Raw genomic sequence first — 22,180 nt, forward strand, 5'->3', positions numbered from 1 at the left:
CCGTTCGGTTGTTTTCGTCAACTTCCAGTATAGTTCTTTTTTATTATGTTTCTCGCCTCAAATCTAAGCAGCTTCGTTCATGTATCAACCTTTTTTGCAAGAATTCAAAAATATCTATCGACCTGTTTTTCTGCGTTTTCTTGCAACAAATAATCTGAGAGTATTGTCAGTTCCGCTGATAAAGAAAAAAAATCAGAGATGCAACAGAACTTTTTTAGTTTTCAATTTTTGTTTGTGTAACCTTCAGATGAATTTGTAAAGAAGCGAAAGTTTCGGACAGGTATAGTGGCTGCTTTCAGTCTTTTCCAGAAAACCACTAGATCGAATGTGATTGCATTGTTAGAAAAGTTGTCACAATTATTTTTTCTATTTTCTTTGATACGCGATGAAAGTATTTGCAATACATTTTCTGACAATACATCATTTTTGATAGCTATCATTGCTATTTTCAGGAGACTTTGCTGACCGCTTAGCGTAAAAATAACAACAAGTATGCTTGGAACCACAAAGTTACTGGTTCCGATTCCGATCAGGAGCGAATTTCTTTTTCAATTTCTTTCATTTTTTGTTTAAAAAGTTTATTCGGCTTCAATGGTTTGGTTGCCTTCATATTTTAACTTCCCAAATTAGTACATGCTAAATTTGTGTTTTTGTGAATTTTAGAGCTCTTTCTGCTGACATCTCTTGTTTTTTGATTGTCTGTTGCTCTAACTTTGCGTTTATTTTAAGTAAAGCTATACAGGTGTGGTTGTTTCCGGTGGCCGTGTTTGTTGCCAAAATCAGAGCCCTCCTTTTGCTGCTCTACCACTTCCCCGTGCCCACTCTGGCAGCTATAGATGGAGTGGCCCTGGGAGGGGGTCTGGAATTGGGACTGTGCTGCGACCTCAGAGTGGCATCTATCCAGTCTAAACTTGGGCTGGTAGAGACCAAACTCGGAATCATTCCCGGCGGTGGAGGCACCCAAACTCTGCCCAGAGTAGTCGGACTGACTAAAGTTAGCACAATTCAGCTAGTTTCATCCTCTCATCTATCAGCCATTTCTCACGTCTTTTGTAAAGCTTCAAGTTATTGATCGCAATAGAATTCATTTTGATTAGAATTTATATTAGAAACATCATATATTTGTTTTTGAAAATCAATGATTTAATTCAGCAAAGTACCTTGGTGCTTCTAGATGTTTTTTTTTTCATAATATAGACTAATTGTCTTTCTGGTTGGTGTTTATTCATCGTCAATGTCGCCTAAATGGGCTCAAATTCCAGAGCGATGGAATCAAAGCTCGTTTTTTACCTCAAATGTCGAATCTTACCAAAATCATAATTTTTCGAAGGCGTCATATTTGCTTTTATATGTTTTTGTGTTCTTGCCCTCTATTTTTCACACATAGGCTCACGTAATTTTGGATGATTTATTTGGAGCCTATTTCAATACATGCCGTCCGTGATTGATGAGATGTCGTGCTGAATTGTCTTGCTCTTTTACACCAGCAAAGGCTTATTTAATTACGAGTCCACTATCGAACGCTTCTCGCTGAATATAGTTCTCATAATTGATGGCATTTTGCTGCATAGCCTTTTCGCATTGACAGTGCAATAGCATGGGTTTTAACCGCTTTATTGGTGAGTATTTATGTATATCACTAGCTATCGGTACAAAGAGGCTCGTGGTACAGTCATGTTATCTTTAAATGGCTTATTTAAAGAGGCTTTTTGTCTGTTGCCTTGGGCTGCAACATATGCTCCTTTTTCCTGCATCATATGCTCCCTTTTGGCCTTTTTTCGCTTGATGTTGCTTCGCTTATGCGTTAGAAGTTTAACTTCCTGTTTGAATCAGAAGAAAAATACAACAGTTCACAGACGACAGTTTGGTGACTGCTTTGTTCGTTTTTGTTCACTGATAGGCTAAGGAGCTCATATTCACTGGACGAATTGTAACTGGAACGGAGGCTAAGGAGATGGGTCTGGTGGATTACGTGGTTGACAGTGACCAAGTAGATGCCACTGCACTTTCCCTCTCTCAGCAGATGGGGCTGAGGGGACCTGTTGCACTGCGGATGGCCAAGCGTGCAATCAACCAGTCAGCCCAAGGCCCCATAGAGCAAGGGATGAAGATAGAACAGGAGTGTTATGCTCAGGTATTTCTTTCTTGTTCCCTTCTCTTTCAGGTCTTTACGGGTCTATTTTTTCTCCAGAACCCTTCTGATACTAGTTTAGGCTTTTCTACTTGATAATTAAATAATCATTATCAATATACACAATCGAAATTTAGCGAGCGTAGTTGAACTAGTCCAAAACGAGTATTTAAAGTATTTATTTTATACCTTCATATTTATCATTGTAAAATATTTACAACTAACCAATCATGATCCATTACTAAAACTCATGTTAAATTGTAAAGCTGAAACTATTCATAGCTTCAGCCAGAGAAAGTATGATACATATTAGAAATCAACTGCCTCTTTCTCTCCTCTAACCTCGCAATAATACGAGTTTATCCAAGATCTACTGAGACTAGGAAATATAAGAGTAAGATTAGGATTGGTATTAGACTAAGAAGTTGCACGAATCTATCCGGCCGAAAAACGGACAGCGTGACGAACAGATGGTGCACCGTATCCGAAATTACTCTATGAGAAAGCCACCCGGACCTAAATTCATGTGGTTTGACCAACCAGTCTCGAGCAGATCTAACACTAACTTAGTTAAAAAAAAACAAGTCAAATTGAATCGATAATAGAATTAGCTTATTTCCCAGTTCCCAATAAGTCTAATCAAGCCGAGCTGATACTGAAGACCAAACTGAATCACAACAAAAGACGATAAAACAAAAAAGTGCATCGCAAAGCGAAAAAGTAGACGACGATGACGACGACAGAGTTTGAAGACTAAATGTGCACTAAAATCTTTTTAACTATTATATGAACTGCATTAAATGGTGCCGTAAATTTGATTTAATAAGCGATATGTTGAATAATTTGCAATAACTAATACTGTTTAAACAACAAGACGTCGAAAAAAACTCGATATACCTTAAAACTTGAAGTCTTTATTGAATTTTTTGAAAAATTTCATTTAAAATTCATGAATTCATGAAAAACTACAAAAATACAAAAAAATAGTATAAAAATTATTTGATTTGAGTTAGGTGATACTTCCTTGCTTCTCGAGGATCATCATCGTTTCTTGTTTTTCTTTGCCTAAAACAATCATAAATGTAAATACTAACATGATCAAAATCAAGAGCATCAAGATCTCTCTTGGACCTTTAATAATTCTTAATTAGTTAAAATAAATCACCAAGGTTTCTCCTTCACTTTAAAACTTAAATTTTATTTTTCAAATCAAAAACTAGATCGGCAAGGCTTCTCCTTGGATCTATAGTCTAAAATCTATAACTAAAATCCTTTTAACTTAATTCTTTCTTAAATCTAGATCATCAAGGCTTCCCTCGGATCTGTTAACTCATGAAATTCAACGTCATCTTTTAGTTTAAGTGTCTAACGACCTAAAATGTCGATTCACTCTCCAAACTTTCTTAACGAACCAGGACTAATTGAAGATTTTTTGCAAAAACTCACGATTTCTTTGAAGCTCAGCAAGGAAGAACTTCGGTTATTCATCCTTCATTTGAACCTCACCTCTTATTTGACCCAGGCTTATGAAAACTCTAAGATATAGTAAGCTCTAAAATATTTTCGAGCGATTTATGTGTGTTCTTATTATACCTGAACATTGTCAATTGATTTAGTGCTCTCCAACACTCGATCTCAGATCGAACCCCATTTAAGTAAGGTTAAGACTACTTAACTGTAGAAAAAGCCGCATACGTTTGAAAGCAGTGAATCATCCTTTTTCATGTACTCTCTCCCCAACCTGTCTTGCCACGAAAAAACCACCAGAGGTTAGAGGATAACCTCACAAAAAAAGTAAGAACTAACAAAAAAGGAAATATGCAGTTAACACCTGGATTTCGCATCAAACATTCTAACACTTATGTCAAAAGATAGTTAAGCCAACAAACAAACAGTAGTTCTAGACAATTGTTTATTTCAAGACCCGACCCAGAAACGATCTTGTCATGACACCACGCAAACAAAAAATAGGCTATATCAGATCGAAAAAACCATCATAAGAAAACTATTATTTCCAAACAAAAAAAACAAATCTTAAAATAACTTTTTTTCTAGAAAACGAAACGCAATTTCAGAATATGATATTACATTTATACAAATTTCTCGAAAACCTCCAAGATCAAATAAGCAATCAAAACAAACAATTAATTGAACACTGATTTTTTTCTGATTCAGAAGCACTAACAGCGTCATCAATAAAATTGAGCACAGAATAAAAAATAATTATAACAGAAAACCAGTACAAACATACACTTGGAGTCACATTAGCAGTGATATCACATGAAAAATGGTTCAATTCGCGATAATTTTGAGGATGACTCTATCCTACTGTTCGTCATACATCCCGACAGTGACCGATGTGAGCAGTCGTGGTCAAGTGGGTTAGGCACATCCCTCTTAACACGAGGGTCATGCGTTCGAATCCCGCTTCGGTCACGGCTGGAGGGGTCCCAGTGTCATCCGCCTCCTCAAGGTGGGACCGGCTGCGGCAAAATGGATAACATCTCCCCCTCCCCCACGGTTGGTCCTGCACTGAGCAGGCCGGGGGCAAATAAAAAAAAAACAGTGACCCATCACCCGTAGTGGCACAATTTTGTAATAACCTCATTATAAGTTTATTTCGAAAAGGCAATAGACCTTGCCGACAACAATTTCCAGAAGTTAAATTAAAAAGGCCAATACTAGACCATTATCTACCAATCATGTGTAAAATCACCTCACAATTTGTATATTCACCAATGAAATTCTATCACCAGATTTAAATGATAAAACACCGCCACACAGAATACAAACAGACAATATAGAACTCAAGTGTCTCAAAAGTTTTGAAGAATATTTCAAAAATTTACACCATCAAAACTCACAACGAGTAGACTCAATAATTACAAATCATGTTTTTCCAATCATTTATAGTTATGTCTGCTTTATAGAACAGATGAAACATTTTTGTATCCCCACCACAATTATTTTTAAAACAAACACATTCTCAAAATTTTTAAATGCCATTCGCGAAAAACTCTCTGATATTGAAGTTTCTCAAATAATAATATTGAACAATCTAGAAAAGAGTTTCGTACTCACCGTCGAAGATTTTCGCAGATTAAATAGACTCTCTGGGACCCTGAATGGTACCATGATTTGATTATTATTATTATACCAAATGATATTGTAGAATAATATAGAACTAAGCTCAGAACTGTTCAAAAAATTTCGCTAAACAAGGTTTATTTAAGGGTAACCTCTTTATCAACTGATACAACACCATCAAACTAAAATATAATATTTTACTATAGAACAGCTATCATTAGTATAAACACAACTTTCATGAATACACGAGAAAACCCTAATGGAACAACAACAACGCTAAACCGAGATTTTCAAACCCCATCGCCTTTTACTCATGAAGAAATAGTTATAACAATACCAGCAACAACACAATAAAAGATCTCACCTATTCACCCAGCAATCACAACCTTACATAATAAGAATAGCATCCCGTTCCCACAAACAACATTGCAACCAACAATTAAACCAACTGTTTTACCTAAATACTTACAAACGGATTATCAGACACACAGACCAATAACTAAAAAACACTCTTTCGGTAGAATAAAAATCAAAAATGGAAACTATTTTGCGAACCATACCTATAATTTTTTTGCAAACAAAAATATCAGTCATCACATAGCACACTCAGTTCAAACAAAGCAATCACAATCTCTGGAACAGAACTATAATCAACAACCCCACAAAAGTTTAAATTCACTATCAGTTAGCTTCCATGACAAACGGAACACTCAAATAGATCACACTGAAAACTACCCAACAGAAAAAACACTATCCATCCAATAGACAATTCACTAAAGGAAATCAACCTCATTTCTTCAAAATCATTCCCGGCGGTGGAGGCACCCAAACTCTGCCCAGAGTAGTCGGACTGACAAAAGTTAGCACAATATAGCTAGTTTCATCCTCTCATGTATCAGCCTATTCTCACGTCTTTTGTAAAGCTTTAAGTTATTTATCGCAATAGAATTCATTTTGATTAGAATTTATATTAGAAACATCATATATTTGTTTTTGAAAAACAATGATTTAATTCAGCAAAGTACCTTGGTGCTTCTAGATGTTTTTTTTTCATAATATAGACTAATTGTTTTTCTGGTTGGTGTTTATTCATCGTCAATGTCGCCTAAATGGGCTTAAATTCCAGAGCGATGGAATCAAAGCTCGTTTTTTACCTCAAATGTCGAATCTTACCAAAATCATAATTTTTCGAAGGCGTCATATTTGCTTTTAAATGTTTTTGTGTTCTTGCCCTCTATTTTTCACACATAGGCTCACGTAATTTTGGATGATTTATGTGAAGCATTTTTCAATACATGCCGTCCGTGATTGATGAGATGTCGTGCTGAATTGTCTCGCTCTTTTACACCAGCAAAGGTTTATTTAATTACGAGTCCACTATCGAACGCTTCTCGCTGAATATAGTTCTCATAATTGATGGCATTTTGCTGCATAGCCTTTAAGCATTGACAGTGCAATAGCATGGGTTTTAAACGCTTTATTGGTGAGTATTTATGTATATCACTAGCTATCGGTACAAAGAGGCTCGTGGTACAGTCATGTTATTGTTAAAAGGCTTATTTCAAGAGGCTTTTTGTCTGTTGCCTTGGGCTGCAACATATGCTCTCTTTTCCTGCATCATCTGCTCCCTTTTGGCCTTTTTTCGCTTGATGTTGCTTCGCTTATGCGTTAGAAGTTTAACTTCCTGTTTGAATCAGAAGAAAAATACAACAGTTCACAGACGACAGTTTGGTGACTGCTTTGTTCGTTTTTGTTCACTGATAGGCTAAGGAGCTCATATTCACTGGACGAATTGTAACTGCAACGGAGGCTAAGGAGATGGGTCTGGTGGATTACGTGGTTGACAGTGACCAAGTAGATGCCACTGCACTTTCCCTCTCTCAGCAGATGGGGCTGAGGGGACCTGTTGCACTGCGGATGGCCAAGCGTGCAATCAACCAGTCAGCCCAAGGCCCCATAGAGCAAGGGATGAAGATAGAACAGGAGTATTATGCTCAGGTGATTCTTTCTTGTTCCTTTCTCTTTCAGGTCTTTACGGGTCTATTTTTTCTCCAGAACGCTTCTGATACTAGTTTAGGCTTTTCTACTTGATAATTAAATAATCATTATCAATATACACAATTGAAATTTAGCGAGCGTAGTTGAACTAGTCCAAAACGAGTATTTAAAGTATTTATTTTATACCTTCAGATTTATCATTGTAAAATATTTACAACTAACCAATCATGATCCATTACTAAAACTCATGTTAAATTGTAAAGCTGAAACTATTCATAGCTTCAGCCAGAGAAAGTATGATATATATTAGAAATCAACTGCCTCTTTCTCTCCTCTAACCTCGCAATAATACGAGTTTATCCAAGATCTACTGAGACTAGGAAATATAAGAGTAAGATTAGGATTGGTATTAGACTAAGAAGTTGCACGAATCTTTCCGGCCGAAAAACGGACAGCGTGACGAACAGATGGTGTACCGTATCCGAAATTACTCTATGAGAAAGCCACCCGGACCTAAATTCATATGGTTTGACCAACAAGTCTCGAGCAGATATAATACTAACTTAGTTATAGAAAAAAAAACAAGTCAAAACGAATCGATAATAGAATTAGCTTATTTCCCAGTTCCCAATAAGTCTAATCAAGCCGAGCTGATACTGAAGACCTAACTGAATCACAACAAAAGACGACAAAACAAAAACGTGCATCGCAAAGCGAAAAAGCAGACGACGACGACGACAAAATTTGAAGATTAAATGTGCACTAAAATCTTTTTAACTATTATACGAACTGCATTAAATGGTGCCGTAAATTTGATTTAATAAGCGATATGTTGAATAACTTGCAATAACTAATACTGTTTTTAAACAACAAGACGTCGACAAAGAAACTCGATATACTTTAAAACTTGAAGTCTTTACTGAATTTTTTGAAAAATTTCATTTAAAATTCATGAATTCATGAAAAACTACAAAAATACAAAAAAATAGTATAAAAATTATTTGATTTGAGTTAGGTGATACTTCCTTGCTTCTCGAGGATCATCATCGTTTCTTGTATTTCGTTACCTAAAACAATCATAAATGTAACTACTAACATGATCAAAATCAAGAGCATCAAGATCTCTCTTTAATTCTTAATTATTTAAAATTTTATATCAATTGAAATCACCAAGGTCTCTCCTTCACTTTAAAACTTAAACTTTATTTTTCAAATCAAAAACTAGATCGGCAAGGCTTCTCCTTGGATCTATAATCTAAAATCTATAACTGAAATCTTTTTAACTTAATTCTTTCTTAAATCTAGATCATCAAGGCTTCCCTCGGATCTGTTAACTCATGAAATTCAACGTCATCCTTTAGTATAAGTGTCTAACGACCTAAAATGTCGATTCACTCTCCAAACTTTCTAAACGACCCAGGACTAATTGAAGATTTTTTGCAAAAACTCACTATTTATTTGAAGCTCAGCAAGGAAGAACTTCGGTTATTCATCCTTCATTTGAACCTCACCTCCTATTTGACCCAGGCTTATGAAAACTTTAAGATACAGTAAGCTCCAAAATATTTTCTAGCGATCTACGTGTGTTCTAATTATACCTGAACATTGTCAATTGATTTAGTGTTCTCCAACACTCGATCTCAGATCGAACCCCATTTAAGTAAGGTTAAGACTACTTAACTGTAGAAAACACCGCATTCGTTTGAAAGCAGTGAATCATCCTTTTTCATGTACTCTCTCCCCAACCTGTCTTGCCACGAAAAAACGACCAGAGGGTAGAGGATAACCTCACAAAAAAAGTAAGAACTAACAAAAAAGGAAATAGGCAGTTAACACCTGGATTTCGCATCAAACATTCTAACACTTATGTCAAAAGATAGTTAAGCCAACAAACTAACAGTAGGTCTAGACAATTGTTTATTTCGAGACCCGACCCAGAAACGATCTTGTCATGACACCACGCAAACAAAAAATAGGCTATATCAGATCGAAAAAACCATCATAAGAATTATTTCCAAACAAAAACTATTATTTCCAAACAAAAAAAAACATCTTTTTTTCTAGAAAACGAAACGCAATTTCAGAATATGATATTACATTTATACAAAATCTCGAAAAGCTCCAAGATCAAATAAGCAATCAAAACAAACAATTAATTGAACACTGGTTTTTTTTCTGATTCAGAAGCACTAACAGCGTCATCAATAAAATTAAGCACAATAAAAAAGAATTATAACAGAAAACCAGTACAAACATACACTTGGATTCACATTAGCAGTGATATACCATGAAAATTGGTTCAATTCGCGAAAATTTCGAGGATGACTCTATCCTACTGTTTGTCATACATCCCGACAGTGACCCATCACCCGGAGTGGCACAATTTTGTAATAACCTCATTATAAGCTTATTTCGAAAAGGCAATATACCATGCCGACAAGAATTTCCAGAAGTTAAATTAAAAAGGCCAATACTAGACCTTATCTACCAAGCATGTGTAATATCACCTCACAATATGGTATATTCACCAATGAAATTCTATCACCAGATTTAAATAATAAAACACCGTCACACAGAATACAAACAGATAATATAGAACTCAAGTGTCTCAAAAGTTTTGACGAATATTTCAAAAATTTACACCATCAAAACTCACAACGAGTAGACTCAATATTTACAAATTATGATTTCCCAATCATTTATAGTTATGTCTGCTTTATAGATACAGATGAAACATTTTTGTATACCCACCACAATAATTTTCAAAACAAACATATTCTCAAAATTTTTAAATGCCATTCGCGAAAAACTCTCTGATATTGAAGTTTCTCAAATAATAATATTGAACAATCTAGAAAAGAGTTTCCTACTCACCGTCGAAGATTTTCGCAGATTAAACAGACTCTCTGGGACCCTGAATGGTACCATGATTTGATTATTATTTTACCAAATGATGTTGTAGAATAATATAGAACTAAGCTCAGAACTGTTCAAAAAATTTCGCTAAACAAGGTTTATTTCAGGGTAATCTCTTTATCAACTGACACAACACCATCAAACTACAATACACTATTTTACTATAGAACAGCTATCATTAGTATAAACACAACTTTCATGAATAAACGAGAAACCCGAATGGAACAACAACAACAACGCTAAACCGAGATTTTCAAACCCCATCGCATTTTACTCATGAAGGAATAGTTACAACACTACCAGTAACAACACATTAAAAGATCTCACCTATTCACCCAGCAATCACAACATTACAAAATAAGAATTGCATCCCGTTCCCACAAACAACATTGCAATCAACAATTAAACCAACTGTTTTACCTAAATACTTACAAACGGATTATCAGACACACAGACCAAATACTAAAAAACACTCCTTCGGTGGAATAAAAATCAAAAATGGAAACTGTTTTGCGAACCATATTTATATTTTTTTTGCAAACAAAAATATCCGTCATCACATAGCACACTCAGTTCGAACAAAGCAATCACAATCTCTGGAACAGAACTATAATCAACAACCCCACAAAATTTTTAAATTCACTATCAGTTAGCTTCCATGACAAACGGAACACTCAAATAGATCACACTGACAACTACCCAACAGAAAAATTTTATCCATCCAATAGACAATTCACTAAAGGAAATCAACCCCATTTCTTCGAAGATGAAGGTTATTTCCAAAGAAAAAAACTGTAACAACAACAACATAATTCTAATCAACGAAAATACCAATGGAATAATATTGATGAACCAGATGATATTTTTAACCAGATGTTTTTGAACCATGCTTGTGATTGATTTTTGACCCACAAAAAATCAATCACAAATTCTTTACCACCAAATTATAATATAAAAACACAATACCCATGTCTTCTCAATGTTGGCAACCAGAGACAATGAGAAATGAAATACCAATACCATAATATTTACATGAAATTAGTCGATGCAACATGAAATTAGTTGAAACCAAATTACAAATTTTATTAAATACCCGACATAGCAGAATTTTTTCGCTAAGTTTAATTTCAACATTCTCAAATCAATCAAGAAAGTTTGAACAATTAGCACACTTCTTATTAATTATACCAAATGGATATGCCACATCAAAGTTTGTTGTTCGAAAAATTCAATTGCCATTACATCTTCAACTAAATTCAGACGCAGTATTTAAAAAACAAACACAAGTGAATTACCCATACACAGTAAATAGTAAATAGACTCATAGGAATACTTGAGAAATTTGAAATTATCCCCCTTTAAATATAAAAACAACACGAAAGGGAAACACATTTAAAAACCCAGTTAACTTATTAGCAACAGGAGAAACTTTAAAAAAGATACTCGACGCAAGCTACTGAAACTCACTCATAGATGATTTAAAATTAAATAGAACCAATACAAGTAATTCTCATAAAAATCAACGGACAATACTACACAACAGATGACATGAACAGCGCTTATAATCTAATGTCCACCTAGATGAACAATCGCCCTGCTTAACACAGTTTGTAATCGGAAATCAACCATACGAATTCAACAGGTTATTTTATGGAATTTCCATATGAGCAGCAGCTTTTTCCGCATTTTCGAGTAGAATTTTCATATACCGACGCTTCCCCGATTCTTTCACCCCTTTCTAGCACTCTTCCTGACACTCCAAGCCCAATGACAGATGATCAACTAGCGCACGATTTAGATTTTTTTTCAGCGCCAACAACAATTTCATAATGCTAATCAACCACTTACAATACACCAACTCACCCACTCCGCTTCACCATCAGAAACATCAACATTATCCGTTCGCAACACTCCCACCCATGCACAAGGTATACTAATGAAAAGAATAACCAACAAATCCACCCATATCTTTATCTTTATGCCTTCTGCATCAAGACTCCTCCGCAGCCACCACACCAGACTTACTAACACTGGAGAATTTTTACTTGTTAGCATACCATTTTTCCCACAATTTTGTTATAATGACCACGAACCCCAACGCCACGAAGTTTCTTATACAGACGAACACATATTAATTCCCAAACTACCTTGGTTTTGTTTCTACAGCTTTACTAACCCAGTCCATGTACCACTTCGTAAACCTGAAGACGACGAATTTTATATAACAGCACTTCACCAACTCACTAATAATATACAACTAAGAGATTTTACTATCGTTTCGTAGCACGCAATTCCAATCATTTCCCCATCGCACACTATGATCACAATGTCATCCGCTACATGGAAGATTCACCATGCGACACATACCCTGCAGTAAATTCACAGCTCACAGAAGATTTCTTCGTAAAAATTGAAAAATTTTCGGTTTGCACAGCAATAATAAAAATTTTCGACCATGTCATTGAGCATGCACTTAATAACATCAAAGCATATATTTTTGGTTTGCCAAGCAACAATAAAAAAATCGACCATATCATTGAGCATGCGCTTAATAACATCAAAGTATATCAGTCCTATTTTAGTCCCTTATAGTTTTCAACAAAAGTTAAATTTCATCAACCCAAAAGAACTCGATCGCACGAATTTATGTTGAAAACAAAGTTAACCCACACATAATTATTATCCTTTTAACCAAGACACTTCCTACAAAGCTCAACTTCTTCTAAGCCACACCATCGGTCTTTGTTTAAAAACTCAAAGTACACATCACCTTATTTCTTAAATTTCACTCATTGTATCAAAAGTATTAACCTGCACGGCATCCTCCGCTTCTATGATCCCGTTCGACAAATGTACATTTTTGCCCCCTCATAACACGTTCCCTGTTGAAGACTCCCGCCTCTTTATCATCCCTTACGAATACATTCAACCTGTTGAAATCCCACTGTTAGAAAACAAACGGCACGAAATTTAATCACAAACTTTATAATCTAATCCAAAATACTCACCAGGATTTTAGTGTCACAACAGAAGAACTTGAAGAAAATGTACTTGAGCGTCTTGAGCCACTATTACACACTAGAAACGTAATCAACATGTTAGCAAAGCTATTAATACAAGCACCTATTATCGAAATTAATTTCCGTAATGGATTTTTCTCTGATTCTGATTCTACGTTAGAGTTTCATTTTTGCTATTTTTTTTGACTATTTACAAACCATTTTTTAATTTTTTAGATTACCTTCTTTCTTGCAGATTTCATCAAAAAATTGGAAAGTTTCGAAAGTAACTGATAACAACTTTGAATAGCTCTCTGGATAATCGAACCAATTAAAATGCTTTTGCGAAAATAATTAATTGAGATCATAACTAAAACTGATTCACTTAAAGTGCAATTATAAGAAAGATGACTCAACGACGCTCCGACTATGCAATGGCAAATCTTTTCGTTTTGCTTCCCGCAGTCACAACCCTCACAGGATTTAAAGTATGGAGCCAATATCGCAGCAAAAGTATCAATTGAAAAAGAAAATGGCCAACTCGATGCCTAAACTCAAAACATACGTATACTTGTCACTTGGCGCTTCACGCAGAGACGTCAGCCCTTTGTCTCGCTACTCGTTACGAACGAGTTATTGAGAATGCTCGTAGTCTCGTTCTAATCTACGAACTTGACACTTCAATAACACACATCTGCAACTTCAATACGATCTTTTTGGATTATTAACGGTTTCTCAATCTTCATCAATCTTGTCACATGATCTTCACTGACACAATAAATTTACACTCTGGTCCAAGAATCGAGAAGACACTCCATGCATCCTTCACAAGAAAAACGTAGGCTTAAAAATTTTTCTGAACCACTGATGGGTGGAACCAGTTCAAAACAAGAATTTTAAGTAATTGTTTACCTTGATATTTATCCCTGTAAATCATTTAGGACTAACCAATCATGATCCATTACTAAAATTTATGATAAATTGTAAAGCTGAAACTATTCATAGCTTCAGCCAGAGAAAGTATGATACAGATCAGAAATCAACCGCCTCTTTCTCTTCTCTAACCTAGCAAGAATAGGAGTTTATACAAGAGCTTTTGAGACTAGGAAATATAAGAGTAAGAAGAGGATTGATATTAGACTAAGAATTGCATGAATATATCCGGCCGAAAATAAGATACCGTGAGAAAGAAAGAATTTTTTTCTCACTGTTAATGGTAAATTAACATATAAACAGAATTTAAATATGAAGCACCAGAAACAGTGAGGGGACAGTTAACCCAATTTGGTTACTCATCACTGCCCGTTTTATCAAATGAAGGACAAATTTGTGATCTTCAAAGACAAGGAAAAATATATAAATCTGAAAACATAAAAGAAGATATTGGAAAAGAAAAATACTCAAGTTTGAATAAACATAAAGCAGCAGATTTAAGGCGTTGTTTAGACAGATTAATGACATAAGGTCCACGCTCTGTATCAATATTTAAAGTGATGGTTTAATCGTAGTCGGTATAAAACCAAATTAAAGAAGAAGCTAGTTCAAATTCATCATTCATAATTTCTGAAACTCGCTAGTCGTAGGCACCCCTATTCGGTTTCAAAAACAAAACTTGAACTTGTTCCCTTCAAGGTTACTGCTTCTACCAACTGTGTCCCATCCCTTGAAGCCTCTCTAACATCAGCAGAGCTGATTGGGGGCTAAACGGTCAGTAGACATCCAACTGAGCCCATGCGGCAGTAACCAGCGAACAAGCCCAAGTGTGGTCTTCAAAACGCCGAAGACGCATTGAAAACCATATACAAATATACTTAGAAAAAAACTTGAAACAAGCAGGCACTCCACATCTGTCATCCTCCAGCATTATCCTTGCATCCGCAAAAAAAATGTCAACAAAAAACCAATTTGATTAGCTCTTCATTGCTTAATATAAACAAATCCCGAATTTCGTGGGCAATGCGTTGAATATCTGAATTTGAAACTTGATCAAAAAATTTTGGAATTAGGGAATTCTGTCTAAGTATATTAAAGAGCTTAGCTCCTCTGTAACTTATTGAAGCTCTTTGACATTTGCTTTTGAAATTAGGAACTTTCATTAGATTAAGATTTGACCTTCTGGTCATATAAGACGGTTTATCAATTACAAAAAGCTCGTTTAAAAAAGTCCTGCTACTGATCGCAAAACAAATTTGAGGAGTTCATATACATGCAGCTCGTGAACTGTTAAAAACTTTTCATCATTAAAAACTTTTCGAATGCTTTCGTATTTCCTTATAATTTCGAATAATTTTTTTTGGATCAAAAAAGGGGTAAAAGGTTTGTGTAGGAAGTGCAACCATACACTAATATTCCATATTGCAAAATAGGCTTAATATTAGAGCCATAATAATCAATCATAACAGTTTTGGGAACATAATGACGCATTTTCGAAACAATGCCACATTGTTTTCTAAGCGTGGATCGTATGAAATTAATGTGAGAATTAAATGATAATTTAGCATCTACATAAACACCAAGATATTTGCATGACCCTTCAATTTTCAAAGGAATGCTATTAATAAACAATTGTTGGTTGAAAGTACTGTTAAGAGATACACTAACTTGTACCGTTTTGTCCATATTTAGAGATAATTTATTCAAAAATAACCATTTATTTATAGCTTCTAAGTCTTGATCGAAGCTGTCAACCGAGCAGTTCAGTTCAGTGACGTTTGTGTCGTCGGCAAATAGAAAAACTTCGCTAAATTTACAGACTGTTGGAAGGTTGTTTTTATATATAAGAAACAACAGAGGCCCCAAAATGGATCCCTGTGGGACACCACATTCAAGACTTCGCCACGTTGATCGCGTTTCACCAATTTGGACAAGTTGTTTGCGGTGCTTCAAGTGACTTTTAAACCAAAGTAGATTTTTCCCACTGACACCATACATTTCTAACTTATGAAAAAGAATATCGTGATTCAGTGTGTCAAAAGCTTTTTTTAAATCAAGAAAAACTGTTCTTTTTGGTGATTTAGTTTTATCTAAGCGACATTTCTCTGTTACTTCGGCAATAGCATCAATAGTACTGTGTTTTTTTTCGGAAACCAAACTGTTTGATATAAATTAGAGAGTTTGCTTCAAGATAGCTATACACTCTGTTGTACATTGCACGTTCAAATACCTTACTCCAGGTTACAAGACGAATAGACGGTGTACATTATCCGAAATTACTCTATTAGAAGGCCACTCCGGACCTAAACTCAGTAGTAAAATAGGGTATTCTTTTCCCAACCTAAGTAGAAAATACTGGTGCTCCTTTTGGAGCCACCTTTACGACTTTTTGTTATCATCTGCTTTGTCATTGGATTACTAATGAGTTATCACATTTCATGCATTTTTAGTTCATCAATTGAGACGAAAAAAAAATATTTCTTTCAAACAGCAGCACAGTGCTAGAAAGCTTTTCAGACATTTCCCAATATATCTCGCAATTTTTTTGAAATGCATAATTTATACATATTTGACTTAAAGCTTTCTAGTTGATTACATGCAAAGTTAGTGTTGTTGCCTTTAGTTTTTTATATTCCAGATTATTACCTGCTAAGTTTAGTCTTTATATTTGGTGCAATTTTTGCCGCATAGCATTTGCAATTTATTTGTGTACGTGGCTGTTTTATTGGTAGCTAGTGTTAATTCTTTCAGGGTACGTGGTGAAGATGCAGGTGTGTGCGACTCCAAATCGTAGATTCGAATCAGTCACAGCAATAATTTCATTTTGACTGTTAATTTCCGTCGTTTTCTCGCTTGTGTTTGCGAAGCACAGCTTCATCTCTGTGTCGACAAGCTCATCTCAGCTTCTTGAGTTAGATGGTTGATAGTTTAATTTAATAAAATTTGGTGTAATTTAGTCCAGTATGCAGACGGCGATCTAGACGTCGCGAGTAAGGTCGGAAGTTTTTTATACTGTTATCGAACTTCTCTTCTGTTTGAATGGCTGTTATCCGATTCCCTCTTCTCGAGTACTTATTATCCGGTTTTGCTCATAGTTTCTTCATCTGAGGTCAATTGGTTTAAAATCTGTGTCAGATTAAGATGCGGTTGTTAGAAAATGTTTAGAAACTGATATTTGACTGGTCAAAAATGATTTCGTGATTTTACCTACAGGTGATACCGACAAAAGACCGCCTGGAGGGACTTCAAGCATTTCGAGAGAAAAGGAACCCCGTTTTTATTGGAGAATAGAATAAATCAATCAATAATTAACTTATTTTATTGAAGCAAGGCTCATTTTTTATGTGAATGCACTGAAAAACTGTTGCTTTCAGCTAGTTTGATAGCGAGATAATTGTTTCAGATTGGTCTTGTTTGGCTATTACAGTTTTGTTTTTTACTCCTCTATGCTGTGCTGAGTGATGTCAGTGACTCTGCACACAGACCTCGGAGACATAAAAGTGGAGTTGTTCTGCGATAGACCCACCAAGACTTGTGAAAATTTTTTGGCGCTGTGCGCCTCTGGTTACTTTTCCGGCTGCGCTTTCCACAGGAACATCCCAAATTTCATAGTTCAGACGGGTGACAGGACGAACACGGGCAAAGGCGGTGCCAGTATCTGGGGCAGGAAGTTCCCTGACGAGATTTTCGACAACCTCACGCACAACAAAAGGGGCATCCTCTCCATGGCAAATTCAGGTCTTAAATAATACTCATAATAATTACCATTAAAGCAAGTTTGTTGCAGTCGGAGACCTGACTTTTTTCACGTACATAAATTTGGTCTCAGAATGTTCAAAATTAGAAATGGTAAATTTAGACTCAATTCATAATGAATTCATATTTCTTTGCGTCTCCGCCCCCCTTGGTGTGGAGGTAACGAATACGCCTGGTACAGCAAAAGTCCTGGGCTCGAATCTGACCGAAATTTTTTCAAACGGCAATTATTCCGTTTCAAAGCAATTGTCGGCGTATTACACTTGCGGCAGCATAGTGTATTATTGAAAACCTTCTTTTTTTCTAACCCAAGTCACAAATATTGGCACTACCTCTGTGACACCTTTTTACCTTTTTTCTAAGCTAACTCGCAAATAAAAGGGCTCACATTTGTAGCAGGTTTAGTGTTGTTATAGTGTTCAACTTGCAGTATATTTACATGAGCTTTGAAATTTGATGAATAATGAGTTAACTCAGGGGCTTTTATTTTATAAATACTTTTTGAAGGGATTTTGACAAAAGTAACCCTAGGCTCCTGATTCTTGTTTTTCAATTTTTTTTCAATCTTCTTTGAAATACTGGACAAGTTTTAGATGCAGCATTTGAAAATTTCGAATGCAATGTTAAATTTGTTTATTGCGACGCGGGTGTCACTGATTTAAAAACTAGTGGATCCCGCGTAACTACCGGGTTCGTGGTTTTGGTTGTTAAAGCACGCTTCCTAATTTTGTATAAAACTGAATTGATAGAAAATGTCGTACATCGGTCTTTTTCTAATAACTTAGGGATATTAAATTGATTTTGAAGCTAAAGACTTCGGATCCAGTGATAGATTTAGCGTTCTGTAAATATCAATTAACTGGATTTCGGAAGGTATCAGCAGTACTGAAGATTTTTGTAGAAGTAGATGACGTAAATTTTCCTTATTGTAAGCCCAATATTAGAAAAATGCGTTATGTTTTGTTGACATTTTAAACATCACGAGACGGTTTGTCTGTGTCCACTAAAATGCATACCAGAACTAAAAAAGAAAGAGATTGCGTTTTCTTCAACTTTTGGGTTGCTCTGTTTGTAGGTCCGAACACTAACGAGTCCCAGTTCTTCTTCACATACAGCAGTTTGCCCCAGCTTGACGGAAAGTACACTGTGTTTGGCCACATTTTGCACGGACTGGATGTGCTGGATGAGCTGGAAAAGCTGCCACCAGTGGACCAGGAGATGAGAAGCTTCCGACTTACCAGCGATGTTTTTATACATTCAGTCACAGTACACGCCAATCCCATAGCCGACATGCATTAGCTATGAATAGTAGTGAGCAGACAGTGGTTACTTATAGTGATTACACTAGCATGTTCTCTGCAGTCGCTGTTCCGTCATGCATAGCGTGCAGTACTTCTTTACTGACTGAGATAGGAATGAACCTAATAAGAATTGCTGCAAAAAACCGCTATGCTGCTATTTGGGGTATATTCGAAGTAGATGTCTCTAGTAAATCCAACTGTGTTAATGCTAATATTATATGATTTTCCTGGATAACGCGTAATTGACTGAATCTGGCATTTTCGTTTAATATCTGCTCTTATTCCCGCAATTTTTGCAATATCGAGATTGCGAACCGTAGTGTGTTAGCTTAAAACTTCTTGTTTTTTTTAAAACTTAACTCGCAAATAAAAGGGTTCACAGTTGTAGTATGTTCAGTGTTGTTATACTGTTCAACTCGCAGTTTTTTTTCATGACCTTCGACATTTTTTTTTAGTAATAAGTAAACTCAGTTGATGTTTTTTCAATGCATCAATTGAACCACGTAAAAGCTATTTGTTCTATACAACAGTATAATAATAAAATAACATTTTCGAAATTTTCTAGCTCGGCATACTTCCAAGTTAATTCATAGAGAGAATCGGGGTGCGAAAACGAGAAGTTTTTTTTCCCAAGCTCTTAAAGCTTTACAAAGAGGTGAACTTGCATTTTGCATACACAAGCTAAAGTATGACCGATAACGCCATTGGGAAAAACTGAATGAGTAAAACTTGGAATCTGCAAAATTTCTTAAGTGACGCACGCCATTTATGAGTCTGAATAATTGCTAAGTGACGCCAGCCAATTATGACGCGTTTGCAGTTTCAGTCCATTTGGCAAAAAAAATACCAACTAACATGCCTCAAATTATTGAGCAGACACATTTTAGCTAGTAAATGAAAAATTTCTTGAAAAACTTCCAACCCTTCACAGGTTCGAACTCTTTTTAACTCAGGGGCTTCTTTGAAAGACCTTTAAAAGGGATTATAACAGAAGGAACCCTAGGTTCCAGATTCTCGTTTTTCAATTTTCTTTCAACCTTCTGTTGACTATGTTTTGGTTTTCCATACGTCATGAGAACTCCTGTTTGTGAATGTTTGCAAGAAAGTTTTCCTCACCGCTGCAGTAGCTTCAACCATTTGAAGATATAGAAACAAACGAAGATACGCTACCGAAATGCATCGAAGATCGCATAAATCAATAGAAAAAGCTCCCGATTCAATTGAAATCAGAAATAAGTAAATTGTAACACGTTTTTCATATTCGTTTTAAGAAATACTGGACAAGTTTCAGACGCAGCATTTGAAAAATTCAAATGCAATGTTAATTTTCTTCGATGCGAGACGGGTGTCACTGATTTAAAAACCGGTGGATCCTACGTAACTACCGGGTTCGTGGTTTTTGGTTGTTAAAGCATGTATCCTAATTTTGTATAAAACTGCAATAATAGAAAATCTCCATCAACTGGGTTTCGGAAAGTATCAGCTGTACTGAAGATTTTGGTAGAAGTAGATGACGTAAAGTTTCCTTATTGCAAGCCCAATTAAAGAAAGTTGCGTTATGTTTTGTTGACGTTTCGAACAACAGGCTATATTTTGTCTATGTCCACGAAAATGCATACCAGAACTAGAAAAGATGGAGTTTGTGTTTTCTTCAAATAAATTTTGGGTTGTTCTGTGTGCAGGTCCGCTTCTCTCCTGGTTCACTAGGGGAAGCTTTTCCAGCTCATCCAGTCCAAGCAAAATCTGGGGGCAAACTTGGAATTGGTGGGAATTGGCCTGGAGGTAACGAGTACGCCTGGTACGGCAAAGGTCCTGCGCTCGAATCTGACAGGAATTGTTTTTTTTTCAAGCGGCAATTATTCCGTTTCAAAGCAATTGTCGGCGTATTGCACTAGCGACAGCTTAGTGTATCAATGAGAAGCTTCTTTTTTTTGTAACCGAAGTCGCCCTTTTTGGTGCCACTTTTGGGGCACCTTAACAGCTTTTTTTCTAACCTAACTCTCAAATTGAATCTCTTATAATCCTTTCTATAATTTTTCGCAATCTCTTTTTAATTTTCTATTACCTATTTGAAATATATCTCCAACTTTCCCAAATCCTTGACCACATCTACAGGTACGAAAACATAAAATCTATTTAATTGATACGAACCATTTTTAGTCGAAAAGATATATTTCTTTTATTCATAATTTTTCTCACATTTTTAATATCCCTAATCATGACAATGTGCAAACGTATAAAAAAGGCAATAGTCACATTCGCCTTAGCAACTATTCTTTTGATACTTTTTATTGAAGAATATTATAATAAACATAAATTTTCCCAATAAAATTTAACACTCAAATACCTTTTCAAAATTGCTAATCAACCACCACCAAACCAGCCCCCACCAACAACATCCCAAGAAAGTCCAGTAACACCTACAATTACCAACAATCCCCCACCATCAACACGAATTTTTTTTCAAGACAATCCATATACTTTTGAAGAACGACACGCACGATTATCTGAACCATTAGAACCAGTTCATCGCCAAGCATCTTTAAGCGAACCACAGCTTACAACAAGATCTTAATCGAGTAAGACATATAAGCCAAAATCAAAACACACTTGAAATAATTAGACAAATCATACATCCAAGAAGAAACAGAAATTTTCAGACCCCCAGAGTTCCTTTTAACATACCTCAATCGCCGACACCAACTACCTCAGAACTTTCAAGTAGTACACTACCAGAAAATCCCACATTTGCTTCACAACAAAGCATCTCAAATATTCCATCAGACTATGTAGGTTCAACTCCAACATCAGAACAAATTCGAGAAAATCCTTTTAACCCCCCAGACACCACCGAAAGACCACCATAATGGACAACACACTCATATACTCAAGGTGAACCAAATTTAGTGAATGAACCAATAGATATTTCTTCTGATACAATATTATCATCTCTACCAGAAACACTTTCACTTCGATCAACACCATCTTTAAGTCAAATTGCACCAACAATTTTCCCCCTGAATTTCCCCACCAATCTTGACGCAAGATACCAAGAACAA

General features: G+C 35.7%; 2 protein-coding genes across 3 annotated transcripts in view; both read left to right on the forward strand.

The window, feature by feature from the left end:
* LOC134843884 (methylglutaconyl-CoA hydratase, mitochondrial-like) overlaps positions 1-17,388 on the forward strand; it is a 36,967-nt gene extending 19,579 nt beyond the window's left edge. The window contains exons 2-5 of one of the 2 annotated variants that reach the window (XM_063860205.1): positions 743-994; positions 1,901-2,134; positions 6,983-7,216; positions 17,278-17,388. In XM_063860205.1, coding sequence (XP_063716275.1) covers positions 743-994; positions 1,901-2,134; positions 6,983-7,216; positions 17,278-17,355 — 798 coding nt within the window. In that variant the 3' untranslated portion in view covers positions 17,356-17,388. The remainder of the gene's footprint in view (positions 1-742; positions 995-1,900; positions 2,135-6,982; positions 7,217-17,277) is intronic. The other variant, XM_063860206.1, reaches the window with a different exon arrangement.
* Positions 1-19,423, forward strand: part of LOC134843885 (peptidyl-prolyl cis-trans isomerase-like 3) — a 116,629-nt gene extending 97,206 nt beyond the window's left edge. Inside the window, exons 2-3 of the mRNA XM_063860207.1 lie at positions 17,466-17,802; positions 18,896-19,423. Coding sequence (XP_063716277.1) covers positions 17,526-17,802; positions 18,896-19,119 — 501 coding nt within the window. The 5' untranslated portion in view covers positions 17,466-17,525 and the 3' untranslated portion in view covers positions 19,120-19,423. The remainder of the gene's footprint in view (positions 1-17,465; positions 17,803-18,895) is intronic.
* Positions 19,424-22,180: the final 2,757 nt, after the last annotated feature.

Source organism: Symsagittifera roscoffensis, chromosome 4 (assembly GCF_963678635.1).
Source record: "Symsagittifera roscoffensis chromosome 4, txSymRosc1.1, whole genome shotgun sequence".
In the NCBI taxonomy this organism is placed as follows: domain Eukaryota; kingdom Metazoa; phylum Xenacoelomorpha; order Acoela; family Convolutidae; genus Symsagittifera; species Symsagittifera roscoffensis.